The following is a 23,789-nucleotide window of genomic DNA, read 5'->3' on the forward strand; positions in this document are numbered from 1 at the left end:
TGGGCATATGAAAAAAGGCGCAATTGCTTACGGTCAGTCCATTCCGATGCCTGCTCTTGCACACGGCAACGTACAATATGGGCAATGCGGGGGTGCTGCAAAACAGACGCGTGCAACGAGGAATGTATTCGCTGCTCCTGAGGCCTGAACCTCCACTGGAAAGAACACATTATTTCATTCTGCATGAAAAGGTCACAGAAGCAGAAGACAACTGCTTACTGAGTGTGCGGAGTGCTGTCGTTGTCGTCGTGACGAGGACCACATGACGCATGAGCGCCGATATCGGCCCCGCGGCCCCGCGGCCCCGCCCCTTGCATGCGTCGGTGGTAATATTTGCGGGTGTTTGTGTGCCGTGTTAAGTACTCATGATACACTTGCGTCAGACCATAACCTGCCCATGATGCATGACGACCCACCGACCCATTACTGATTCCCGTGGCGTGAAAGCCTTGTCCGGTGGGGGGCTCGAATTTTGTGCTCACAAATCAATCACAAATGGTCCGTGCGTGGGCGCTTGTATGGTCGTCCGCTGCACTTCGGCGCCTCGGGCTGAGTGTCGACATCCGCCACCCACCGCCTCCACGTCAATTTTGTCTGCCTCATCATGGCCGTCGCGCTCTTTTGCACTGCAAGAGCCTGAGTGGACATAACGGTGGGCAAGCTCTGAATGAACGTAATCGCACATCTGCTGACCACAAGTCTATCGGATTTCCGGGCGCCACGCAGTAGTCTGGTCGTCAAAGCATGTACACCCTCTCGGGGTTGCGATTGGCAATGTCCAAACTATTTAGAGCTCTATGGTGCCTCACAAAGTCGTCTGTGCGGAGAATCTACTTCCGTTTTGGCAGTATAATGACTCCAGGTACGCTCGGCGAAAGTTTCTCCGCCATCCCGAAGTTGAATTTGACCCTTCAATTTCACTACAGCGGCCCGCCAAGCCCACGCAAGTTGTTACTCCAGCCGACCATGACTGGCGTTCGCGCCTATTTTTGATGCGACTACACGCATCAGTTTGTTCAGACGGCAAGTACACGGTCTCAATGGGAACCGCGACCCCGAAATGGTAAACAGCAGCGCCCATTGCTTCATTACAGGCTTAACTTATCCCACTGTCCCCTTCGGGCCCGACGCTAGTCATGGATGGACACGGGGAGTACGCCGGGTGAAGCCCGGACTGTCGCTGCTTCTGGCTGGCGAGTTCGCTCTCCCGTAGCGAAGGTGTCTGCCGCTGGTGGTTTGGGGAGGTATAAGGGGACCTGGAGGGGAGGTGGATGCTGCATCAGCACAAGATGAAGTTCTCTGCCTCCTTCCTCGTCACCGTTCTCTCCGCCTCCGCCGCGTCTGGTGCGTATCGTATCTACCACGCGAATTTCAGCTCAACTCACCCCCATTCACAGCCTTCCAATACACCCGGCTCGACAAGAACGATGCTATGCTCCTCGTCGTTGACCACCAGGAGGGTCTCTTCCAGCTCACGCGGGACCACTCTCCGGTGGAGATGAAGAGCAACATTCTTGCGCATGCGGCGCTGGGGAAGGTCTTTGGCCTCCCAACGGTCTTGACGACGAGTGCTGAGACTGGTGCGTGCAACACATTCTTCGGTCCACCACCTGCCAGACTCTAACATGGTCTTTTATCGTTGTATATTCTAGGCCCGAACGGACCTCTGCCGTCGGAGATCATTGCGATGCACCCCAACTCGTCGTTCATCAAGCGCAACGGCGAGGTGAACGCATGGGACAATGCCGACTTCCGGGCCGCTGTCGCGGCCACAGGCAAGAAGCAGGTCATCCTGGCTGGCATCACCACCGATGTACGTCTTCCATCGCGTTTCCTGCCCTCCCTGCCCTGACGTCTTTTGTCTTCGGTACTCCTAGGTCTGCACCAGCTTCTTGGCGCTTTCCCTCGTCGAGGCCGGCTACACCGTCTTCGCGAACGCGGATGCCTCTGGCACGTTCGACGACAAGACGGCGAGCGACGCGAACGCGCGCATGCGTGACGCGGGTGTTCAGGTGCTCTCCATGTTCGCGACCGCTTGCGAGCTGATGCGCGACTGGCGCAACACGCCCGGTGCAAAGGAAATGCTTCCCTTCTTCGACACGTGAGTGTTACGCCTTGTTCCTCCCCACTTTGTTGATGCTGAAGACCGCGTTGCAGCTACCTTCCCGAGTACGGGTACCTGGCGCGTGCGCACGACGCGGCCGTCACAAACGGTACCCTCTCTGGTCTTTAAAATCGTACCAATTGTCGGTCGAACCTCCAATTTCTCGTCGAAATTAGGTTCATGTAGCGGTATGTTCTGCACTCGGCACACTTGAAGGGGGCACGTTTTCCGTGTCTCCACAATGTCGTAGCGAGATAATTTGATATGTTGTTGTTCGAAGCTAGTCCGACATGTGACGTCACGATATCCTTACCCTTGTTCTCCGTGGACGGACCGGTACTTTCGCACGGCTTGTATCGAATACAATAACCGCTTGTCTCTAGGCAGCGGTCCGTCATTGCTGCTCGTTGACCATATGAACCGCCGCTCTGTTGAGCACTCTCTTCAATCATCAGTGCGGAACCCCCACCCAGCATCCACGCTTATCCTGAGTACAGATCCACACGCAACCAGTCTGCCGGCGCCCACAATGTCTATCATACAATTGCATCCACACCTCCTGTTCACGATCCTCGAATCTCTAGACTTCCAAGAAGATCTTTCGTCCGCGATGCTCGCATGCAGCCACCTCTACAAAGTCGGTGTCAAATGCATGCTCACCCATCCTGTCACGATCAGCTCCGGGTGGCAGCTTGTATCGTTCTGCCAGTTCATGCTCTCCGACTTCTCCCCACGCCTCCCCCTTTTCCATACTTTGCGCCTCCGCCTCCTTCCCTGTGAGGCCGTCCTCAACGCCTTGACTTCTGCCGACACCATCAACCCGATGGCGGACCTTATGGACTCCATGAGCATCGACGACGAGCCCGCTGGCTCCAATCCGCGCACCGACCTCGGTGGATCCGTGGATACGGAAGACCCTCAGGAAAAGCACGGCATTTCGATGTTGGTACACGTCTTGGAGCGGGCGGTGGGATTACAAGATCTCGACATCGACGAGCTCGAGCCATTGCTCTTCGTCGAGCCGGCGCTCATCCAGGCCATCGCCTCCCTTCCCAGCCTCACTTGCCTCACGACAACGTGCTACGGGCGTCGCTCACACGAACTCTGCAGCAAGATTCGCTCCCAGGAGCTCCGCGCCATTGACATCAATTTCTGGCACGAGAGCACGGGCCCTACGGACGACAGCAACATTCCATACGACGCTCTGGTCGCGTTGCTGTCCACGTATCCAGACCTCCAAGATGTCACGGCAAAATGCGTAACCTTCCCAATGCCTATCGCCCCGCACTCTTCCAGATCCGGCGCCGCGGGTTCAAGCTCGCGCAATCTCCCGTTCCTCCGCTGGGTCCACACGCTCTCCCTCCAAGGCATCACCGGTTTACCCTTAATCCCCGAGCTGTTCAGCGTCTTCCCCAATGTCCGCAACCTCACGTTCTCATGCAACATCCCCTCGAGCACCACTCACGACCGCCTCCAACAACTTCGCGCCCTGAACCAGGGAACCGCCCGATGGGCCAGCCTCGACGAGCTCGCCGGCGACCTCCCCTCGCTATACGTGCTCAACCTCCACGACTGTCGCGCGGCGCGCCTCGACATCGACAGCCCCTTCTTCACCGGCCGGGACACCATCGACCGCGCGTCCCTTGCACACCAGTACGGCTCCGTGCTCGCCGACACGCGCCCGACGAGCGTGCGCCTGCGATGGACCCATGACCGCGAGATCCCCTTCGGAGACCCGTGGTGGTCATTCAAGGACATCTGCCACGCCACGCACGCGCTCGGGCCGTTCGCGCGCGGGGTGCGGCACCTCGTGCTCGACATGGACGTCTGCCTGGCGTTCCGCACGCTCGAGATCGTGAGTGCTCCGTTCCGCCGCGATCGCGCGCCTTCGTCCTCACGCGGCCTTTGTGCTCTGGGCAGCCCAGCGTCGCGAGCTTCCCGGACCTGTGGACGCTCGTCGTGCGCGTGCGGACGCTGGCGAACACCCGGATCGACGTCGGCCCAGACGCGTGCACGGACGGGCACGGGCACGTCCTCGTGTTGTCCAATCGCCCGGGCATGCCGCGCACCACCTTCGGCTCGGTCGTCCGCCGGGTGCTGCAGAGCCACCAGACGTTGCGCCATGTCGCGCTGGCGCTGCCTTCCCACAGCGGGATGAGGCACTGGTGGAAGTCTACGGAGCCGAAGGTTTTGGTACAGATGATTCCTGAGGCGTTGGGAAGGGATATGCTGGACGAGGACGGGTTTGGCGATGTGGACGCTTTCCAATGATGATTGTACGCTGTTTACCCAAGGATCAGCTTGTATAGTCGTGTATTATGACATGGGTCCCGTACAAGATGTTAGAGTGAGGGAGGGGAAGAGGCGCCGACTCAGCATATGATGCCCTGTCCGACGCCGAAGTCATCTTCCCTGTCGCCAGCTGCGTCCGCGGCGACGTCTCGTTCTGCAGATGAATGACTCGTTGGGAAAATGAGGGTGCAACTTGAGCACGCATCGTGCCCGTGGTGTCGGCGATGCCCGGGGCGATCGTCGCAATGACAGGCCTACGATGGTGTACTTGGCGCGGCAGATACCAGCGGGGGGACACCCCCAGTGCCAAGGGCAGTGATCTTCCGGGTGGGGCCGACCGGGAGGAGCGGGAGGAAGGCCTTGATGCTGTGGATGAGCTGAGCGTGAGGGGGAGAGGCTTACAGCGTTGATGATGTCCGTATCGAGCTCATAGACGTTCAGGCTGCGGGGAATACAGCGTTGAGTATTGGAGTAATTCTAAGGAAATGGTTCAGGATACTCACAAGTCGTCGAATCCTCTGTAAAGTTGAACGTTGGTGTCCGAGATCTCGTTTCATCGAGTGCTTGGATTGCCAGGTCAGGGCTGCCGCCTGAAGGTTCACCAACACCTCAACGAGCTGGTGAGCACGGGGATCCCGACGCGATCACGGCGCTGCTGCCTGGATCGCGCACGCGTCCACGCAGTGACAGGGCCGCCCGCCCGCCCGCCCGCCCGCCACCTCCTCTCACATGCCCTCCTGTGGTGACTGGTCTCGACTCTCTGCGTCCTCGCGCTTGGCCCGTGTGTTGGCGCGCTCCATGAAGGAGGACGAGGTGCACGCGTCGGTGAGAGTCGCGCGGGGTACAGAGTACTCGAGTATGTGCGGCGAGAACGAGCGCGCCGATGCTGCGTCGGACAATTGGCTGAGATGGCGCTAGAGAGCCTGGAGAAGTGGATTCTGGGGATGATAGAAGTTATAATTTGTGGGACGTATATGTTCGGTGGCGAAACCAACCCTCTCGGTCACAGTTACCGCGAGAGCTCAGAGGAAAACGAGATGGCGAGGGCGCGGAAGTGACTGAAAATTATAAAAGGGTTCAGTCCAAGTCACACTCACGTGCCTTGGTCACTGCGCGGGCGTGACCAATTGAGGACGGCGACGACGACGAGTCTGTCCAGCTGTCCCACTGAACCTCCTCCACCGTCCACCGACCGCCGTGGCTTGTCGTCAGTCCGGCCGTCGTATCGACCCCTTTCCTCGACCACTATCTGGGAAAATGTCGTCCAACGGACTCGTCTTCCCCAGGGCCAGGGTACCAAGTACGCACAGAGACAACCTCCACCCCGGCCACCTCGACCTCCTCAACCTGGTCTCCATCCAGATCAGAGCCCAGTCGCTCAAGCATATTCTCAACGCGCCTCGTCATTAACCGCACCACCTTCTCCCCCCGCATCATCATCCTCACTTCAAGCCCTGCCGCCAACTTTCGGTCTTCTAACACGATCGCGCGCAACTGGTCCGTGAAATGCACTGTGCTCACGCTCGCCAGCGTCCGCCGTGTAGAACCGCTTCAAACCGAGCAGCCCGTGCGCTTAGCCCAGGGTGAGCTTTCGTACTATTTCGGACACCGGCAGTGTCCCAAGGGCGAACGAGGTCGGCGCGACGAGGATAGTGAGCGCGTTCAGGTCGGTCGTGAGCGAGAGGAGCGTGTGGATGGACGGGAACGGCAATGTGGCACGCGGGGAGAGCGTCGACGAGGAGCAACGATGCGTCTTCTGCGGCGGCGGGAAGCGCATATCCACAGCCGACACATGTGCGCGGGTCGCGTTCTGGGCGAGCGAGTGTGCTGGCCAGCGGCGAGATGACACGACGTCAAGGTCAGCACCCATCTTTGTGGCTGCAGAGAGTGGTCGCGGCTCACAAGTCATCGACGGCCGCCGCGACGGATATCTGTAAGTTGGCGAGTTCGTCCGAATGTGCGACATGCGTGTTCTGACCTGTAGCATGATTTCGGTAGGTAACATGTGGAGAGGAAGAAGGGGTCGGCGATACAGCCCTGGCCGTCACTAGTCTCGTAGTCCTCGGTCTGATCATGAAGCTGTAATGACACACATTGATGCAGTGGACATGCTGCACGCCCTTGAACGTCCTCATTGCGTTCTGCGGCTCCTCAAAGCTGTGCTGGTTGGGGCCGAAACTGTTCTCAAAGCTCCAAGAGTGGGCCGTGTGAAGATCTGAGGAGCGACTGTGCTCTTCTCATTTCATCACGGTTTACAGCGTCGACCGCTGTCATCGCAGTTTTGTCCGTGCAGGCGCTAGACATCTAATGGAGTTGGATTTACGTCGCGAGCGCCGGCCTGCGCCGGCCCATAATTGTGCGATGCACACAGGCGACTTTGCCATTCGAGGCAGCCGACTCAGGTCTCTGGCAGTTCGCAGGTGGCGGCCCCGTGGCAATTATCTGACGTGACCGTAGGCGTTTGAGCGTCGCTCTGATGGAGGCATTCGACCGACAGCCTCGAGGCGATATCCGGTATCATATCTACACTCACCAGAAGTAGAGCAACTCAAGTCGGAGCAACCGCTCTTCGGGACTGACCGGAGCACCGGAGAATGCCGGCACGACATGTGAGCGCGAGCTCAGCACAAGCGCCCTCAGCCTGCTCCTCCCTTGTTCATTATGTATGACCACTGGTCCAGACTATCATAACCCTTTACCTCCTCGATCTTCGCTTCGTATCTTTGCTTCGATGAGGTGTGTGTACTTTCACCTGCGTTGCAGGCTTGCTCCGAACATTGACGACGCAAGAAAGTACTCGAGCGACGAGTACACGACTTTGACTCGACTCTTCGGATGGCAGGCACTGCCCATATCCGCGCACACGCAGGCATCTAGCTTCTTATTGTTGGACTTTTTCATTGATGAAAAACAGCACGATTCTCGGGACCCGTGGAAGGCACTGCCAGCTTCTTCTCGCTCCGTAAGCACTTCTGTTTTTATTGAACTTGCCTCATTTGGTAGTCCTTATACTATAGGACCTCGCGGGATCCTTCCGAAGTGGGTCGCGTGTACAATGCGGCTATCAGGAACGGCACCCAAGCTGGTCCGTAAGTGTGCCTTTTTCACATTCACATCGCAACGGAAGGCTGATCTTGTAGTGCTCTAGAATGGAAGCCAAAATCCAGCTGGGGTTTCCCTTGGGTATCAGAACGGCGCAACCAGGATCCCAGCCTATTGTTTTCGGATCCAGGGTGTTGCGATGCATTGCCTCAAAACGCCCACATTGATTTCACGTCCCTGACCTTACAGCATCAGGTGTTGTTTCTCCGTCGGTCGTTCCGATACGAGTGGGTATATGAAGGACATCTCACTCACGCTACCGGATAGCAAGTACCTTCACCGTGCCCAACGCTGTCTCCTACCTGAACACACACACGTACGTTACTGTCTTCCTATCCACGTTTTGCGCAAACACCGACTTTATTATAGACCGATTATAGATTCCATGAGTACCACAGCTCAAACACTTCCGTTTGAGCTCCTCGACATGATTTTCGCTCACGTCAAACACCCGGCCGATATGTCATCCATGATACTGGTGTGTCGCCTCTTCTGCGACATCGGGCCGCGCCACTTGCTCGGCCTTCCTTTCGTCATCAAGGGTTGGGAAACGCTGTCTTCCTTCTGTCACTTCATGCTCTCACCCCGATCCGACCGCACGTCACACCTCCGCCGAATCCAGATCGCGATCCAACCAACGGAAGACATCGTGGAGGCCCTCGACGACCCCGATTGTTTGGATGTCGAGATCAGAGACGAGTACAAGACTCCGGAACAGCGCTGCGCGACCCTCCTGGCCCACGTCTTCAAAAGGGCCCATTTGCTTCGGGACGTCCACATCGACGACCTCGAATCCCTCCTCTTCTACAGTCTCGATCTGATTGACGAGATTGCGGCGCTCCCCAGCTTACGCTCCATCACGGTCTCCGGGTACAGCCTGCGCGCGCGCCAGCTCCTCCACTCCCTCTCCTTCCCTGAGAACGTCACCCACCTCGGTGTCCACTTCGGACTGACCGCGCCCGCGACGGAGGCCGAACCCTCGCTTCCCGCCTTCACTTTCCAAGCACTCTGCGGCCTCCTCTCCCGCTTCCCTGCACTGACCTCCCTCTCCCTCTCCCACCTCAACCTCTCTAGGCTCATCTTCCTGCCCGCCACCTCACAATCGTCCAGCCCGCACGCTCAGCTCGATCCTGATGACGCCCCCTTCCCGGTCCCGGTCCTCTCCACCGTTCGCGCACTCACCCTGCACCGCATCATCGATCCCCCGCTTGCCGCGCTCTCCCTCACCTTCCCCCACGCCCGTTCGGTCTCTCTCACGAACCTCGTCCACACCGACGTCGGTGCCCTGCGCGTGCACAACTCCGTCGCCCCGCGCTGGGTCGCGCTCGACACCCTCGCCGGAGACCCGCTCGCGCTCGTCGCCCTCTGCGTGCGCGGCACGCGCGTGGGCCAGGTCGTGCTCCACGCGCCCCCGCAGTGCCCCCGGGGCGTCTTCGTGAATTGTGCGCGCGGAGTGCTGGAGGACGCGTGCGCGGCGGGCGTCCGGCTCGCGTTCCCTGTTGCGCACGCGCCGGAGAACAGGAGCGCGGATCCGTGGGGCGCGTTCAAGGACATCGCGCGCGAGTGCAGCGAAGGCACGCGAGCGGGCATTGCCCACCTCGCGCTCGAGCTCTGCGCGCCGCTTTCCGAGGGGCAGACCCTGGAGATCGTGAGTCTCGGCAGTTTCTCCCTCGTCAGCCTCCCAATCTGACCGCACACCTAGCCAGATGTCTCCGCGTTCCCTGCACTCGAGACACTCGTCGTCTTTCTCCGTCGGAGTAACGCGCCGGGGACGACGCTCATCCATTCCGATGCCTTGTCTTCTGGGAACTTCGTCGAGGTGCTCTCCCCAGACACCGCCGGGAGCGAGAACGCCGTTGCGACGCGGGTTCTGATGGGGCTTCCTTCCATGAAGCACTTTGCGTTGTGTGTCCCCGACGCGACACGCATCAGGCACTGGGTGAAGGTGGCGGTGGACGGAACTGCGGGGCTGCAGGTGGTGAGGGAGATAGACGAAGTGATGGGTGCAGAGCTGCTGCGACGGTCGAACTTTGGGGATCTGGGAACTGTGGCTTGAGGCCGAACGATGCTGGACCCATATAACGAGGTGTTAATGTATAAAGCACTCGAACAAATACACTATGCATCGGAGGAGCCGTTCATTCACGCCGACAAGAAAGGCTCGCAGAGCGCACAACTACATTCAGGCTGATCAAAGCATACACAGTACAATAGATGCGACGTAGCAGAGAAGTCCCAACAAGATACGCAACGCTACAGCTACAAAGACGAGTCGGTCCGGCGCGGCTCTCTGACAATCCATAACCCGAGGCGGTAAGCCGCAGTCAACAGCGTCCATCCTGGGCGTAATCGCGACGACAGGCGTCCCCGACGCCTGCAGCGCTCGCCTTCAGAGCCCGAAATTGAACAGCGCGTTCTGCACGCTCTCCAGGCGCTCCTTCCGCGTGGCGAGCATCGCGCGCTGCGCAACGAGCCCCGGCTCCTCCGCGATGTACGACTCGCAGCGCGCGTCCGCGTTGAACGCTCCAAGCCCGAGCCGCTCGAAGAGCACACCCTGGAGGCTCTCCGCGAACGCGCGGAGGAAGTGGTAGTCGATCGACAGCGGGATGTGGTCGATGACGCGCTGCGCTCTGGGTGAGCTCTCGAGATTCATGCAGGAGAGGAACTCCGGCGCACCTTGTACGAGATCTGGAAGTAAGCGCGGACCTTGGCCATGATGAGCAGCTCGGCGTCGAACTCGTCCGAAGCCGACTCGTCGAACTTCGGGCTGAAGAACAGGCGGTCCATCAGGACCTCGACCGACGGCCCGAGCCCGTGCCCCACGAGCGTGCCGACGGTGTTCTTGATGATGTCATCGAGGTCGGAGCTCATTTCCGGTCGGCGGGCCTCGCGGTACTGCTGCAGGTACTTGCTGCGGAGCGAGCGATAGTACTGAGTGTTCTGGGTGAAGGTGTTCCTGCGCTCGGTGGCGAGGATCATGCGGAACTGGGAGACGGCTGCGCGGGAGTATGTCTCGAGCATGTCCATGATTATCGGGCTATGCCAAAATTATCAGTATCAGACGGCGGGAAGGAGGGTGATGAAAACAACGTACCCGACGACGGCCTTGAGGTGCCGGTACTCTTTGAGACTCTCGTGTGTGACGTTGAGAAGGGTCTCCTTGAACGCTTCGTAGACGTGACCGAAGCACGCCTGAGTGAGGTGCTCCCAGGTCTCTTGGTATCCACGAATCATGTCCGGAACGACCTCCCAAGGAATGTCATCGGGAAGCCCTCGCGTACGGCATCTGAAAGGTAGAAGCTATCAGTGTCAGGTACGACGATACACGACGAAAGAGCATACTTCTCGATGATGTCGTGGACACTGTTCACATAGAGCACCTGATGCTGCTCGCCGAGCACGCCGTCGGTGGTTTCCCGCTCGTCTTCCACCGCTAGGAACTCTTCGAGGCGCGCGCCGTGCGGCATCTTACCGTCCTCGAACGGGACCAAGATCGGCGCCGTCCCGCGGATGCCGTTCTTGTACGTGAGGTACGCCGCATTGTTGGACTGCACGAGGCGCGCGTGGGCGGAGTCGCCGTCGACGTGGCGCATGACTTCACCGCAGAACTTCGTGATGATTTGCAGCACGAAGGTGGAGGGGTTGATCGCGACCGCTCTGGGAGGCAGAGTCGAGAGCGAGCGTAGGGTCTTCCCGTGTTCTTCGGAGACCTCCTCCATGAAGTGTGGCAGCCTGTACAAAGAACATAGGCGAGCGTCAGTGTCAGAACATTTGACTGCGCACGAAGGATTGCAGCTCACGAGTCACGGATGATGGTGGTCAGCAGCTCGCTCACGCTCTTCACCAAGCTGCGGGTGCCGAGCCTCTCCTTCGAAGCGCACTGCGCCCACGGCGTAGTCTTCCGGAAAAATTCGGCTTCGCGCTCGCGTGCTTGAGCGGGCGTGATACCGGCGAGGCGCGAGTCGTCGTCGGGCTGGAGCGTGCAGAAATAGCCGTGACGAAGAGGGTGCCGGCGTCCCTCGAGGACGTCGAGCCACATCTCACGGCTCCTGCTCGCGCCTTGGAGGAGCGTGTCCGGCTTCGTGAGCACCCCTAGTGTGCGGGGCCATCAGTGATGCGTGAAAAGTAGAGCGACGAGATGCCTCACCGATAGTACGGAGACCCTGGGGATCGACCGACTTGACAAGGCTAGCAGCCTTCTGGTTCTCGATGTCATCTGGGAGCGCACAGTTAGTCTGATAACACAAGTCGTGCGTCGATGGCAACTTGCCGCTCATGGGGAGGGTCAGCAAGATCAGCCCCGCACCGCTGATGTAGGACATCACGAGGTCCTCGACGAGCTTGATAATTTCGGGGTCGGCATTTTGGACAATGCCTGAAGGTGTGTCAAATGTGTGTAATTCGCGTATTAATAACCGAGAACCATACCTGGAAGGTCAACGAACCACAAGTCGGCGAGATCCGGGCCCGACACCTCGACACAGATGACGTTGCGGGAGAACGGCAGAGACTTTCCCATGTACGCGGACCCCTTCGATGCAGAGCGCGCTCCCCGTTGTGACTGCGGTGGGGGGCTGGGGCTCTGCAGCTCCCCGGCAAGACCAACGAAGTGCGAAACGGGAACGCTGGGGTTGAGTACCGCCTCCTGCGCAGCACGGAGAAGTGCCTCGACGACCCTCTTGTCCTCGACGCGCGATCCGAACGCCTCCTCGTGGGGAACCTCAAGGCGGTGCCCGTGCTCGTCGAATTCCCAGCGGATGCGAACCTGGCATGACCAGGGTGCCCCGTTGGGAGAGCGAGAGAGGCGGAACTCCATCGGGCACCGGGTGCACGTTCCGGCGTCGCGCGGAACGTTTATCTGTTGGGAAATAGGTCACAGAGAATAGTTAGCACGGGAAATCGCATAGAATATGCACACCGACCTCGCAAGTGCCTTCGACGAGACTGGACTTGCCGCTGCTTTGGCCACCGACGACAAGCACACGCGGAAGGACTTTGTCGAGACCGGAAATCTGCGAACTGAAATGGGAGGAAGTCAGCAACTACGTGAAATCATTCGCAGTGCGCGTACCCGGGAAGGGAGCGCAAGGTAGCGACGAGCTCGAGGAGCTCTCGAGTGGTCTTGGCATAGCCGGTATCGGCAATAGGAGGAGGCGCAGTGGGGGGAGAAGGTCCTCTTTCGTCTACTGGCGAAGCCGAAAAAATGGAGTGGATTTCAGGGGAAGACGAACGAGTGCTGAGGGGTGGCATCTTCGGAAGGTCAGTAGGCGAAGGATGTGGACGAGGAATATGTCGAGCGAGCCTTATATCGTTGTCGCCGTGAAAGACGATATTCGGTTTGCGTGTTGCCTACGGGTCGAGGGGACGCACGAACCACAGTGATGGCTGTCGCGAATCATCTGAGATGAGTTGTGGGAAACGGGGGTAACAGAGCTCCGATACCGCGACCTCAGGAAAGGAGGAGAACTCTACAAGGGCTTCGAAGAAGAGGCGGGAATGAAGACAGGCTATAGCAGACGAAGGTCGTGTGAGAGGCTTCGATGTCCCACAAACGCTGCCTACGCCTTGAAGGAACCCTGGATCGTCACCTTGGCGGTGCCGGCGGATTGCGGAGGTGGGCCGGAGGGGTATCCGGAAGATCATATTCACAGAACGCCGTGACCATCGACGCGCGAAGCCCTGACCAGCTACTTGCAGCATGGCCATAAGGTTTTCGAACACAGCTGTCCAATACCCTTGAGTACCCAGGTAGAAGTCAAGAAACGATAACGGTGAAATCCTGTGCAACACGATCTGTGCAAGTTACGGGAAAATTCATGTGAGATTTTATGCAGCTGGGTTGTTACAGTATGCGGAACATGCTATCACTCACACAATCACTTCCGCGGCCGTCATTGTCTGATCGCCCGCGTCGCACAGCGTTACACGTGTCGCACGGAAACCATGAGGCTACAGGCCTGCAGGGCAACAAGATCATCACTTTTCGATTGTGGTAAAACATAACTCACCGGTGATGCGTTGTGTGGCATCTTGGTTATGGTCACCAACAAGAGGGAGGTGCACGCACACTTCAAAACGTTCAACTCAAATGCGCGCGCACCCAAATATTTTAGGGCGCTCGGCAATTGCCGTCTCATCATGTGATATACCGCAGTGCCAGAGCGCCTTCAACTGGGCGAAGGCCATGCCCACAACACCGTGCCCCACAACGATCTTCATGCAGATTTACATGCTGAGCGGGCGTGTTGAGGAGTCATGGCCCTATATCTTTGCGATGAAAAATCTCACGGGCTAGGCCCACGGCCTCTGGCGGCCGCCAGCTAACTTGCGAGTCGCCCGAGACACACGATCTGTAACTTTGGGTTGGGCCAGTAAAATTGATCATGACCCTCGGATACAATCTTTTTTTCACGATTATTCCGGCACTTCGAGTCAGTCGGTTTGTGCGCTGATGGCACGTGCGCCTGGAGCGCTCTAGAGGCGAAGACATGATCGCTAACTGCTAGATAATGCACGACTGGTTTCAACTCATCTCGCATGTTTGGCTCAGGAGCATCTTCTTTTCCGTCTCGGGCTCTCTTCAACTAACGTGCAAGATACTGCCGTTGTTGACCACGCTTGTTTACTATCGAAACGAGGGACTCGTCCTGACTCCCCCAACGGTCCACTACCGAAATTGCGAGCTCGAAGGAGGTTGTCGTTATCTGGGCTCAGCTACGATGACGAGGTTGACTATTTAACCGTACGGGAGAGATCTGCAATCCTTCCGAAGTGGAAAATGTAGGTGCAGCTCCGCGACGATCCGACCTACGATGTCAGAGTGTCATCCGGGGTGGGAGAGCTGATGGGTGTCGGGACCGGCGTTTGCCATTTTCACACGGCCACGTCATCCAACGCGTGGGGCTCGGCGCTTCAGCAACTCCTGTTGTCTCCCTCGATCGGCTACGGTACTTGTGCAGAAAGGCACTCACTGAGCGCTGCTAGTAGTGAGTGGCCGCGCTGTTTTCCTTACGCTGCGTACTTAAACCTCACAGGGTGCATAGGCGCAAACCATTCTGACTACTCTAGATGCCAGATTTGAATATCCCATCCTTTTCGCATAACAGTGGTCTCTACACCGAGGCCATCGACGGCGCGTTTGAACTCTGGAGCGCTCCTCTGCAAAATCGACATTTCACCAGAGTATCTCCATGTCGTCGAACTCATGTCACCGTTTGTTGCAAGGCGGTAGTTTTCCTACTGGTGCCCACTACGATGTTCGCGAACTAACTGTGTTCGAACCGGCGTCCCGACAAACGAACTGAGCCGTGTTTTCGTTGGCGCTGATTTCTTGTACTGCACATCTATCTGCATCAGAGCTGGTGGTATGTGTCACACGCCTACGTGGCACCGGTACGAGGATCCTGCCCCTCCGACACTCCCACTCTAAGAGCTCATCATTGGATTTGCCGTACGCAGATCTCACCGCCTGCTTCGCTCATCGTTCAATACCCGAGACAGCTGTCTCCGGACCGCCGCGATGTCCACACACGAGTCTATGGCTAGATGGCCCTCGACCGGCCCAACACAGCAAACTCCGCACTTATACCCACCAACACCGCATCCGCAACACCAGTGGCTGCAGTCAGAACTCTGCGGTGCCATCAGAGTCGCCGCATGTCGTGCGTTTCATTTTTTTGTGTTTGAGAACATTCACTGACACGCGAACACACTATCGCCCGGTGTCCGGCGTTCTCTCCCACAGATAACACAGCCTTCCCCGTAACAACGGACTCGGGTCCGCGGTCCCGCTGGATGCAGGTTCGTGTCTCCAGGGACTGTGCGACGAGCACTCATGCTGATACTTCGTGTCCCAGGAATGTTTCTTCCTCCCCGTACCGCCGGTCCTGCCCATGGGCCGTGGCTCGGGGGCGCCGTCACGATGCGTTTACGTGGAAGCACCTGCGCGATCATCACAATGAATGGTGGCGCAGCACTGACGCTTCGCGCTACGCACCTTTCTTCTCGCCGGAAGCAGCACTCTTTTCCCGTCTCAACTCAAGCTCATATCCCCCATGCCTTACACTCTTCCAAACCCTCGCCGAGTATCTTGCTTCATCGTGAATCTTCCGGCTGCTCGCACCCTCCCAGTCGCATCAGCGCTCGGCACGCACCCGGCATACTCCCACCGTCTCCGGGCTCCCGCGCCATGTCAGGCGGAGGGCCCACAGGCTGTGGCCTTGCACCCACGCACACGGGGCCATGGGAAGCATGTTCTCCACAGACAGGTGGAGCGAGGACGCAAGCGGCCCGGCGGGCGCGCGCGCACGTCCATACATAATGGCTCGCGAGGCCGTGTCGTGTCGCGTCTACGCCCGCGTTTGACTCTGACGCGACTGCGACTGCCGCCCCTGTCCTCATCGTCGACGCCTACGCCCATCCAGCGTCTCGGCGCGTGCCATAAACTCGGTCCCCCGTCGCCCCGCGTTGCAAACATTCCTCCCCCACCCATCCCCGCGCGTAGCCAGCAGCGCGCGCCTCCGCCTCCGTCTCGCCCCGCGCCTCCCTCTTCACCCACAGCCTCGGAGTCGGCGTCATCGTACACGCCCACCGCGTCCCCCTCGTCCCCACCTGGCACCATCCCCACCACGGCGTCCTACCTTCCCGAGCTCTACCCCCCTCCCGCGCGTGCGGCCGCGACAGGGATGGCTTCGAACCCGAACTCGTCTTCATCCACGCTCGCGCACGGGCCCGAAGCGCCCCCGGGCGTCCCGCAGCCCTCGGCGCAGAGCCACGCGTACACGCCCAGCACGCCACACTCCCCCGGACCTTTCTCGCCCTCGTTCGACCCGAACGTCCCGACGCCCGCCGCGCACATCACCCCGGTCCAGCTGTACCCGTTCGCGGACGCCCCCGCGACGCCGTACCACGCGTACGCGCTGCACCCGCAGCTGAGCGGGTACGCCGGCATGGGCGCGATGGGCGCGGGGCCGGGCTTCGTCGGGACGGACGCGGCGAACGCGCTGTGGGCGCACCGGCTCTCCGCGTCGTTCGGCGCGATCGCGGACCAGATCTCTCAGGCGAGCAAGGCACTCGCCGTCTTCCCTCAGCCGCAGCCGCAGCCGCAGCTGCACATGCAGATGCCGTTCGCACAGCCGTCGCCGATGCCGACGCCGAGCTCGGTCTCGTCGACGCACTCGATGGGCGTCGTGCCGCGGAGCTCGAGCGGGCCGGAGGTCGTCGCGCTCGCGACGCGGATGGACATCATCGAGCGCGCGCAGGAGCAGCTCGCGCGGGACGTGCAGGCAGTGCAGGCGCAAATGGCGCGCACGCTCGTGACGGTGCAGGAGGCCCAGGCGGCGGCGGCGGCGGCGGCCACCGGGAACGTCAACGGGAGCGCGGTGTCGAAGCGGCAGAGCATGGGGCAGGTGGATGTCGTGGAGGTCAATGACGGAATCGAGGAGGTGCCGCAGAGCGAGTTCAAGAGCGCGACGGAGATCGCGGTCGAGGAGCTGCAGCGGAAGGTGGAGGGGATCATCGACACGATCAAGCTCGAGTGCGTGCTCTCGTTCTTCGTCTCCGTTGCTGCTTCTCACGTCCGCATTTCCTGGCAGCCAATCCCGCCTGTACGCGCGCCTGCACAACGCGACGATCACGTCGAACAAGATGACGATCATGGCCCCCGCGACGGCGGCGGGCAAGGCGCCGCCGAACTTCCCGACGACCAAGGGCGAGTTCGAGCACCTGACGAGTGTGTCCCTTCTCCCGTCGCTCCCACTTCCGCGGTCACGAGCGCTGACGACGCGCTCTGTAGAGGAGCGGTACGAGGCGATCCTCAAGGCGTACAACGTCCCCGCCAAGGGCGACACCGCCACGAAGCGCGAGACGCTGCGCGAGTTCATCGGGCTCACGCCTGCCGCGCACTGAGACGTGCACGCGAACGGGAGAGGCGTGGAGTCGCCTCACCTGTTTTATGTCTCTCGTTATGTTCTGCCCGCACGGCTCACGCCGCGGGGGCGTGCATGGCGATACGTACGCGGCATCAACGTCGGCGTCCCTCTCATTCATCCTGTCCGTTCTCACTTGTCTAGAATAGAATTTGCGTTGCAATAATTTCCTGTGTGATGTACTCCGACGCACATCTAAGGCCCCATTGTGCGGGTGCGAACGATTGGAGTGGGCGCAGGTCGATGAGAAGGTAAAGGAGGCAGATGTGCACAGAGAGATAGAGAAAGCGGTTCAGCGTCTCCGACCTATAGGGAGAAGCCGCAGCCTGATACAAACGCGGGACGAGCGGTACCTCCATACTCCAAGGACGCCCCACGCCATCATGTACAAGAATCCAAGAACGTTCTTCCACGCGGGTTCGACGGCTGCTGACAGAATCGCCCGAGGACTGGGGACGTTCACAGCAACGCGGCCCACTGTGCCGACTAGCTAAGCTCCCCAACGCCGGGGCGGAGAAGAGGGTGGTGATCGCGACATGCGTCGCTCCATCTTCTCTCGACGAACTCACAGATGTTTTCGACCGCGGAAGCGATCTTTACGGTCACGATGGGGATGACCAGCTTTGCTCGAGGTTTCACGGTGTCTTCGATGACGAGATGGTGGCGCCCGTCCACGGTCTAATCCCACAGTAATCGGAAGCGGCCGCTCTCGACGTTACCCCGATGCCCTCGCGACACGGGCAAGTACTTCAATACTTATGCATGTTAATAGACGTAAATTGCGAGGTAATTGAGATGACAAGATGGATTTGCGTGCAGTCCCAATGGTCCCCCATATGCATCGCTTACGACCGCCATACGTTGACTGCTCCGAGAGAAGGCCTATTCGAATAGATCTTCGTGTTAGTCAAACGATTTTGCGGATAAGACAACAAAAGTCTCACAGTGGTCAAGTAGCATTCCTCAGATAAGGCCTTTTCGACCGTCCCCTCCATGAACTTGTCTTCGCGTCCTCCCCGTCCACCTCCTTGTACATCGTCTTGATGGACACGTCCGCAATGTGCTCCGCAAGCGCGGTCGCGTGCTCTCCCCGCCACACCGTCTGGAACTCGTCCAGCTCTTCCATGTGCGGCGCCGCAACGTACGAAAACCTGACGATATGGACACCGCACTCCGCTCGCGCGCACAGCATGGCCTTGAGCGCGTCGAAGGAGAGATCCAACCGAGGCTGCGGTGCGACCAGGAGGCGGCCGCGACGAACTTCCTCCTCCGCCTCCCACGGGCTCCGTATGATGCTGCAGTCGCGGAGCCAGATGGTGCGCAGGGCGGGGCATATAACCGTCGTGCGACCGGCGAAGACGTCGTTCAGATTCGGATCGAGAGCGGCCCACAGCGACGCGAGCGAGCCGTGCCCCTCGAAGCAGAGCTCGGTGAGGAGCGGGAATGGACCGAGGAGCGTGGGCCAGAAGTCGGTGGTGAGGTCGAGGGGCTCGGCGGAGATTTCGAGACGCGTCGCGGCGTGGCAGTCGCGCGAGACGTCCATGAGGTCACGGAGCTGGAACTCCGGCTCGATGCACACAGCGTGGCGTGTGGTGGTGAACCTGATGGCGTAATGAATATCTACCGAATGTTGCCGGCCTGGGCTGCTCGCTGAAAATTGGCAGCCTTTGGGACCAATGGTGAAGGCAAGATCTGACAGCAGCGGCAGGAACGGGAGGACGTTGGCACGGGGGTGGGGAAGGACGTCTCCGATGCCTGCGCGTCTACCAGTGTGCGCATCGTTGCCGTGGATGTCGACCCTGCCAGTGATGTAATGGAGCGTAACGTGAGTCGCGCGAGGAAAATAAAAGGAGGATAACAATTTGGTGAGCCCAAAAGGATTGCTGGAGATCTTGAGATTGGTGAGCGACGGCAAAGGGACGGGATTCAGGAGAACCCGAGCGAGGACTTCGTCAGGGCCAAGCCATCTGAGGCGGAGAGACTTGAGTCGCTTCATGGCCGCCAGGGCTTCCATGACTTCCGCAGAGCAATCCACTTCACCGGGGAGGGAAAAAGAAAGATTCTCCAGGTGTTCGAAGACATCACGAAACGCGCGCGAGATAGAACGGGCACGATCTCCAAAGCGCTCGTTGATCACGGCATGAACTGTTTTCGTCATCGATATAACGCATGATCATGGTTCGTCGAGTAGACGAAATGTGATCAACTATTGTCTTGAGCTGAAAATTTTCAATCATTTTGTAATCTACCTGACAATTATTAGATCTGTCAATGTGCAAATGAACGCGGGTACACTGAGTGCAGAACATTAGATGATCAGTAAACGACCATTTGACGATCGGCTGCTGATCAAGCCCCAGTGACTGGGAAGTACCAGATACCACGTGATCTAATGCGCGTCGCAGGCTCTTCAGGCAGCGTCTGCCTGGTGCTTCAAGACGGATTCCTCTTCTCTGTGCCTACATCTTCGCTCTTCTACTCTAGAATAGCCCCCAATCCTTTCACCAATGGATGAGGCATTTCACACGGACTCTTGATGCGGCCAAAACCTGGTCGATGTCGTACTTGCAATCAAGTATTACAGTTTACGATTGCAAGTGCTACTACAAGCAGCATGCTCGCACGCGGATTCATCTATGAGATGCAGAAGAGGCTTCAACGAGCTGAGGCTGACCGAGACAAGGACTGAAGTGCAGACAAAACCGGCAGAACAGGGCGAGAGAACATGCGTGAACGAATACCTGAGGGTGTGATTATGAGAGACAGAGGGCGTGGAACGGCAGAAGATCTGAATCATTGGCAGGGAAGGGCCCAGCCAGCGCTCGACCATGGCGGCGACGTGCTCCTGCTGGCGCTGCGGCGCCTGCGTGAGCGCAGCGGATTTCTGCGGCGGTTCGTGCGGCCAGCCCTTGAGTGTACGCGCGTACGTGAGCGCATCATAGAACACCTCAAAAGGCACGAGAAACGCCGGCTTCTGGCTCTGGTGCTGCGGCTGCGCGATAGCAGGCTTGCAGAGGCTTGCCCTTCCCGCACGCATGGGGCGAATCGCTGGGCGGCGCGGCCGGCGCATGCGCGTGCGCGGGGACGTGTAAACCGGGCCCTGCGATAAGGTCGGTGAGCCGGGGTCACCGCGAGAGGAGAGCACACGGGGGACTCGACGTAGCGGAACTGTGGGCCATACCGCGCCCAACCTCGTGCTCCTTCACACTCGCGGAGGAAGTGGCAGCGATCACGAGCCTGTTGAGAACCCACGTGGTGCGATGGACACGACCGCGATTGGGGGCCGCGATGAACCACTATCCCGCGTATTGTTGTGGATATATGAAAGGCACGGGCGTGTCGAGGGAGGGAGGGTGTCGGACATGGGAGACCACGAACTATTCGAAGCACAGAGTTTAAGATTAGAGGAGGATGGCGAGCCGCGAGCACCAGGAAGACGCACCAATCACTCCCAGCCTCCATTGCAAAATGGCCCGGGACTTGTTCAAGCTTCGCCATGAGAGGTGTAGCCGAGAAGCTAGTAACCGAGAGCAATGGGTCAGCATACTGTAGAGACACAACTCCTGCCCTTTCTGAAGGACTGTGGGCGCATAAGTGCTGGTGTTGCCAAGGCCACCCAAGGGCATACGCACGCACACGCCGGGCACAGCACAGTGACACGGGCATGCAACCACCGATATCCTCACGAGACGTCTCCCAAAACGCAAGACTCACCGGCCGGCGGCCAATCATCCTCTTCTGTGTATGCAGCTCGTCTGCGAGGTCCATATACCACTTTCCATGTGACGCACACGATCTGGAACGCTCGCTTAGGCTTCGGATACTGCATATACACACGGTGTGGATAGTGAGGGTGAGAGTCGGAGAGGAGCCGTTCAGAATAACTAGCGCCTGCCCGCGCGCGCGACGCGACACGACACGACACGGACTGGCGTGCGCGCTTAGACAGCCCCGCTTTCTCCTTCATCTCATGTCAACGTTCGTTCTATACGCCAATAGCTGCACTTCTTATCCCCGTCCCCAACGAAATGCCAAGCACGTTCTGGGGGAGTTTCAACCTTAAATCTGCCACTGTACAGTACCTCAGCCTCACGATACTCTCCACCGCTGACGACCCATCCACAGCTTTGAATTGATTCCTCTCCATCCCCATCCTCCCTCTATACCACCATCATGACTAGCACCTCACGCACGCAAGGCACCTCGGCCTGAAAAGCGCACTGCCGATTGTGCGGCTGCCTGCTTCCGGCCACACGCCCAAACGGACTCATACCAACGGCAACACGACTCACATTGAAGCAGCCCACGTGGAGACATCATAATTCGTCGGTTTCTTCGAGTACGCCTTTCATTCTTTCTTTGGCGTCTTCCCCCTCTTCCCCCCTTCCTATCGTATCCATCCAACTACGTCCGCGCGCATGCTATGTAAAGATGCGCGCAACTCAGACGACCCGGACTTCCAGCCTCCAGCGCTCGCCGGCGCCGCCCTCCGTACCCTCGAAGTCGCTATCGCGCATGTCTTTCACCACGCCGCGGTTCGACCGCCTACCGTGCCCATAGGTCCGCATCAACATCCTCATCGCACGGTCTCGCCTCGTCCTCGCGCGCACCGCCTGTCGCCCAAGATCTGCGCTCGCGCTCCGCCGTTTCACACTCACAGCCCCGTTCTCTTTCGCACTATTCCCCCTTGTCTCTTACCGCCGCATCTCCCCATCAATACCCTCGCTCAAGCCACCCTTTCGCCATCGACGACTTTCAACCCTTAGCGCGACCCCCGGGTTGCCCTGCACATCACCGAGCCATCGTCGAGTATGGCAGAGACCTGGAAGTATGGTGAGTAATACTTTATCTCTTGCATTCCGAATCACTGCACAACGTCGTTCAGCCTCGCTGTCACCGCCATGAAAGGCAACACAATGTTCCAGTACTGCGATGTCTTCCCGGTATGTGCTGGTTTGCTCATGCGATCTTTCCGCCTGTGAGCTGACGAGTGACGACAGAAAGATCTTCTCGCCCGTTGCGGAGGCACGCGACGATGTCATGGGTGCTGACCCAGAGGCCGCCTTCGCTGTAATGATAGCGATATGAGATTGTTATGAGTCACCATTTCTCTCCCTGTCGAGATGTGTTGTGCCCGTATCGCTCACCAATGCACCCTTTTCCCACCCGTTCAGCTCGAAAACCGGGATCGATACGCTGAAGCACCGGCCTACGAGCATGGCACCCCTGCTCGCGCGCACCTTCCGGCTCCCGAGCAACGCCGTCATCAGCGTCCCAATCAACCTGCCGTGAAAAACCACAAGGGCGTGGGCCGGCTCCGCCTCGTCCTCGCTCTGCCCGGCCGGCTTCCACCAGCGTGTCACGCACGCGACGAACTCTGCCGTCGGCTTGAGATTCGTTGGGTGTCGCTGCGCTCCGGGGTGGACTCGCCCTGCCATCGAGTTGCCCATGAACTACCCGGCGGTGCGCGTGGCGTCATCGTTCGAAGCCATCGCCATCCGGAGCGGGTGTGGGTGAGGCACAGGTGCGGCTCACCCGTGTTTCTGTCTGCTACAGTCTCCCTTGTCGTCGTATCTGAAGTTCATAGCACACAGTCACGCCCATTAGATTTCCCTGCCTCAGTTAGAATAACCCTGCTGCTGTCGCCCCAGTGTCACTGTTATCATCTGTCTCTCGCTCGTTCGCATCCATATTGTACCTCCCATGCTTTATAGACCTGAATAATACCGAATTTTGCGCATATATGGGTGTTTGTGGTCGACCGGCAACAGCGAAACATTTCGGCACATCTGAATCGGTCTTTTCAGGTCATTGCACCACCCGGAAATGATCATTTTGAAGTGAGCTCATGTTCATCTCATCCCTGTGCCACGAACTAGCCATGGTCATATCGTACCTCAGCATTGATCACTGCACACCCCGTCTCAGATCATCTATACACCCAAGGACGATCAGGCCAGATCGTCGCTCTCAGAGAACATGTTCATTGTCGAACATGGTGTCCCCTGCAGATGATCTGCCCCGTTCATCTCGGCCCGAGTGAACGACCGGCCCTGCTCAGCCCGACCCGGGTGGACGACCGGCTCCGTTCTATCTCCCGCATACAAATGATAACTGTAGAACTGTTCCAAGCCCAGCCATGATAACGTCCTATCGTTCATCCCCTTACAAATGTTCGTCACTGCTCATCATCCCAGTCTGGGATGCTCGGTCCTGTTCTACCATGACGATTTTCTGTCATAAATTGACACTGTCCGTTCGACAAAGAAAGGGATGATCTCCGCAGACTGCACATGACCTACCTCGACCATCTGTAGTTCTGGTCCAGGCGCGTTTCGTGATGGAGTGGGGACTCCGCGACGAAT

At 58.8% G+C, this 23,789-nt stretch overlaps 8 protein-coding genes across 8 annotated transcripts; 4 read left to right on the forward strand and 4 right to left on the reverse strand.

Moving 5' to 3' along the window:
• Nucleotides 1-1,289: 1,289 nt before the first annotated feature.
• On the forward strand, nucleotides 1,290-2,233 carry BXZ73DRAFT_81204 (ycaC protein; the record flags this gene model as incomplete). The annotated part of the gene is made up of 5 exons (XM_048023458.1): nucleotides 1,290-1,344; nucleotides 1,398-1,580; nucleotides 1,653-1,813; nucleotides 1,878-2,101; nucleotides 2,158-2,233. 5 exons carry the CDS (start codon nucleotides 1,290-1,292, stop codon nucleotides 2,231-2,233), a joined length of 699 nt encoding a protein of 232 aa, XP_047873112.1.
• A 400-nt stretch (nucleotides 2,234-2,633) lies between these two features.
• On the forward strand, nucleotides 2,634-4,375 carry BXZ73DRAFT_105998 (uncharacterized protein; the record flags this gene model as incomplete). Its single annotated transcript, XM_048016466.1, has 2 exons — nucleotides 2,634-3,959; nucleotides 4,025-4,375. The coding sequence occupies 2 exons, from the start codon at nucleotides 2,634-2,636 to the stop codon at nucleotides 4,373-4,375; spliced, it is 1,677 nt and encodes a 558-aa protein (XP_047873113.1).
• Nucleotides 4,376-5,969: 1,594 nt separating this feature from the next.
• On the reverse strand, nucleotides 5,970-6,305 carry BXZ73DRAFT_105999 (uncharacterized protein; the record flags this gene model as incomplete). The annotated part of the gene is made up of 2 exons (XM_048016467.1): nucleotides 5,970-6,223; nucleotides 6,299-6,305. The coding sequence occupies 2 exons, from the start codon at nucleotides 6,303-6,305 to the stop codon at nucleotides 5,970-5,972; spliced, it is 261 nt and encodes an 86-aa protein (XP_047873114.1).
• Nucleotides 6,306-7,958: 1,653 nt separating this feature from the next.
• BXZ73DRAFT_106000 (uncharacterized protein) lies at nucleotides 7,959-9,554 on the forward strand (the record flags this gene model as incomplete). The annotated part of the gene is made up of 2 exons (XM_048016468.1): nucleotides 7,959-9,146; nucleotides 9,201-9,554. The coding sequence occupies 2 exons, from the start codon at nucleotides 7,959-7,961 to the stop codon at nucleotides 9,552-9,554; spliced, it is 1,542 nt and encodes a 513-aa protein (XP_047873115.1).
• A 333-nt stretch (nucleotides 9,555-9,887) lies between these two features.
• Nucleotides 9,888-12,748, reverse strand: BXZ73DRAFT_106001 (P-loop containing nucleoside triphosphate hydrolase protein; the record flags this gene model as incomplete). Its single annotated transcript, XM_048016469.1, has 9 exons — nucleotides 9,888-10,121; nucleotides 10,175-10,535; nucleotides 10,593-10,784; nucleotides 10,841-11,230; nucleotides 11,299-11,590; nucleotides 11,646-11,873; nucleotides 11,927-12,356; nucleotides 12,421-12,517; nucleotides 12,570-12,748. 9 exons carry the CDS (start codon nucleotides 12,746-12,748, stop codon nucleotides 9,888-9,890), a joined length of 2,403 nt encoding a protein of 800 aa, XP_047873116.1.
• Nucleotides 12,749-16,182: 3,434 nt separating this feature from the next.
• On the forward strand, nucleotides 16,183-17,404 carry BXZ73DRAFT_54048 (uncharacterized protein; the record flags this gene model as incomplete). The annotated part of the gene is made up of 4 exons (XM_048021105.1): nucleotides 16,183-16,575; nucleotides 16,633-17,033; nucleotides 17,092-17,228; nucleotides 17,292-17,404. 4 exons carry the CDS (start codon nucleotides 16,183-16,185, stop codon nucleotides 17,402-17,404), a joined length of 1,044 nt encoding a protein of 347 aa, XP_047873117.1.
• Nucleotides 17,405-18,373: 969 nt separating this feature from the next.
• On the reverse strand, nucleotides 18,374-20,461 carry BXZ73DRAFT_106003 (uncharacterized protein; the record flags this gene model as incomplete). Its single annotated transcript, XM_048016470.1, has 2 exons — nucleotides 18,374-19,223; nucleotides 20,166-20,461. 2 exons carry the CDS (start codon nucleotides 20,459-20,461, stop codon nucleotides 18,374-18,376), a joined length of 1,146 nt encoding a protein of 381 aa, XP_047873118.1.
• A 2,080-nt stretch (nucleotides 20,462-22,541) lies between these two features.
• BXZ73DRAFT_34525 (uncharacterized protein) lies at nucleotides 22,542-22,877 on the reverse strand (the record flags this gene model as incomplete). The annotated part of the gene is made up of 1 exon (XM_048017849.1): nucleotides 22,542-22,877. A coding segment is annotated over one exon (336 nt), but the record flags the coding sequence as incomplete, so codon positions are not given.
• Nucleotides 22,878-23,789: the final 912 nt, after the last annotated feature.

The sequence above is a fragment of the Epithele typhae genome (assembly GCF_022376455.1).
Source record: "Epithele typhae strain CBS 203.58 chromosome Unknown BXZ73scaffold_75, whole genome shotgun sequence".
Classification (NCBI taxonomy): domain Eukaryota; kingdom Fungi; phylum Basidiomycota; class Agaricomycetes; order Polyporales; family Epitheliaceae; genus Epithele; species Epithele typhae.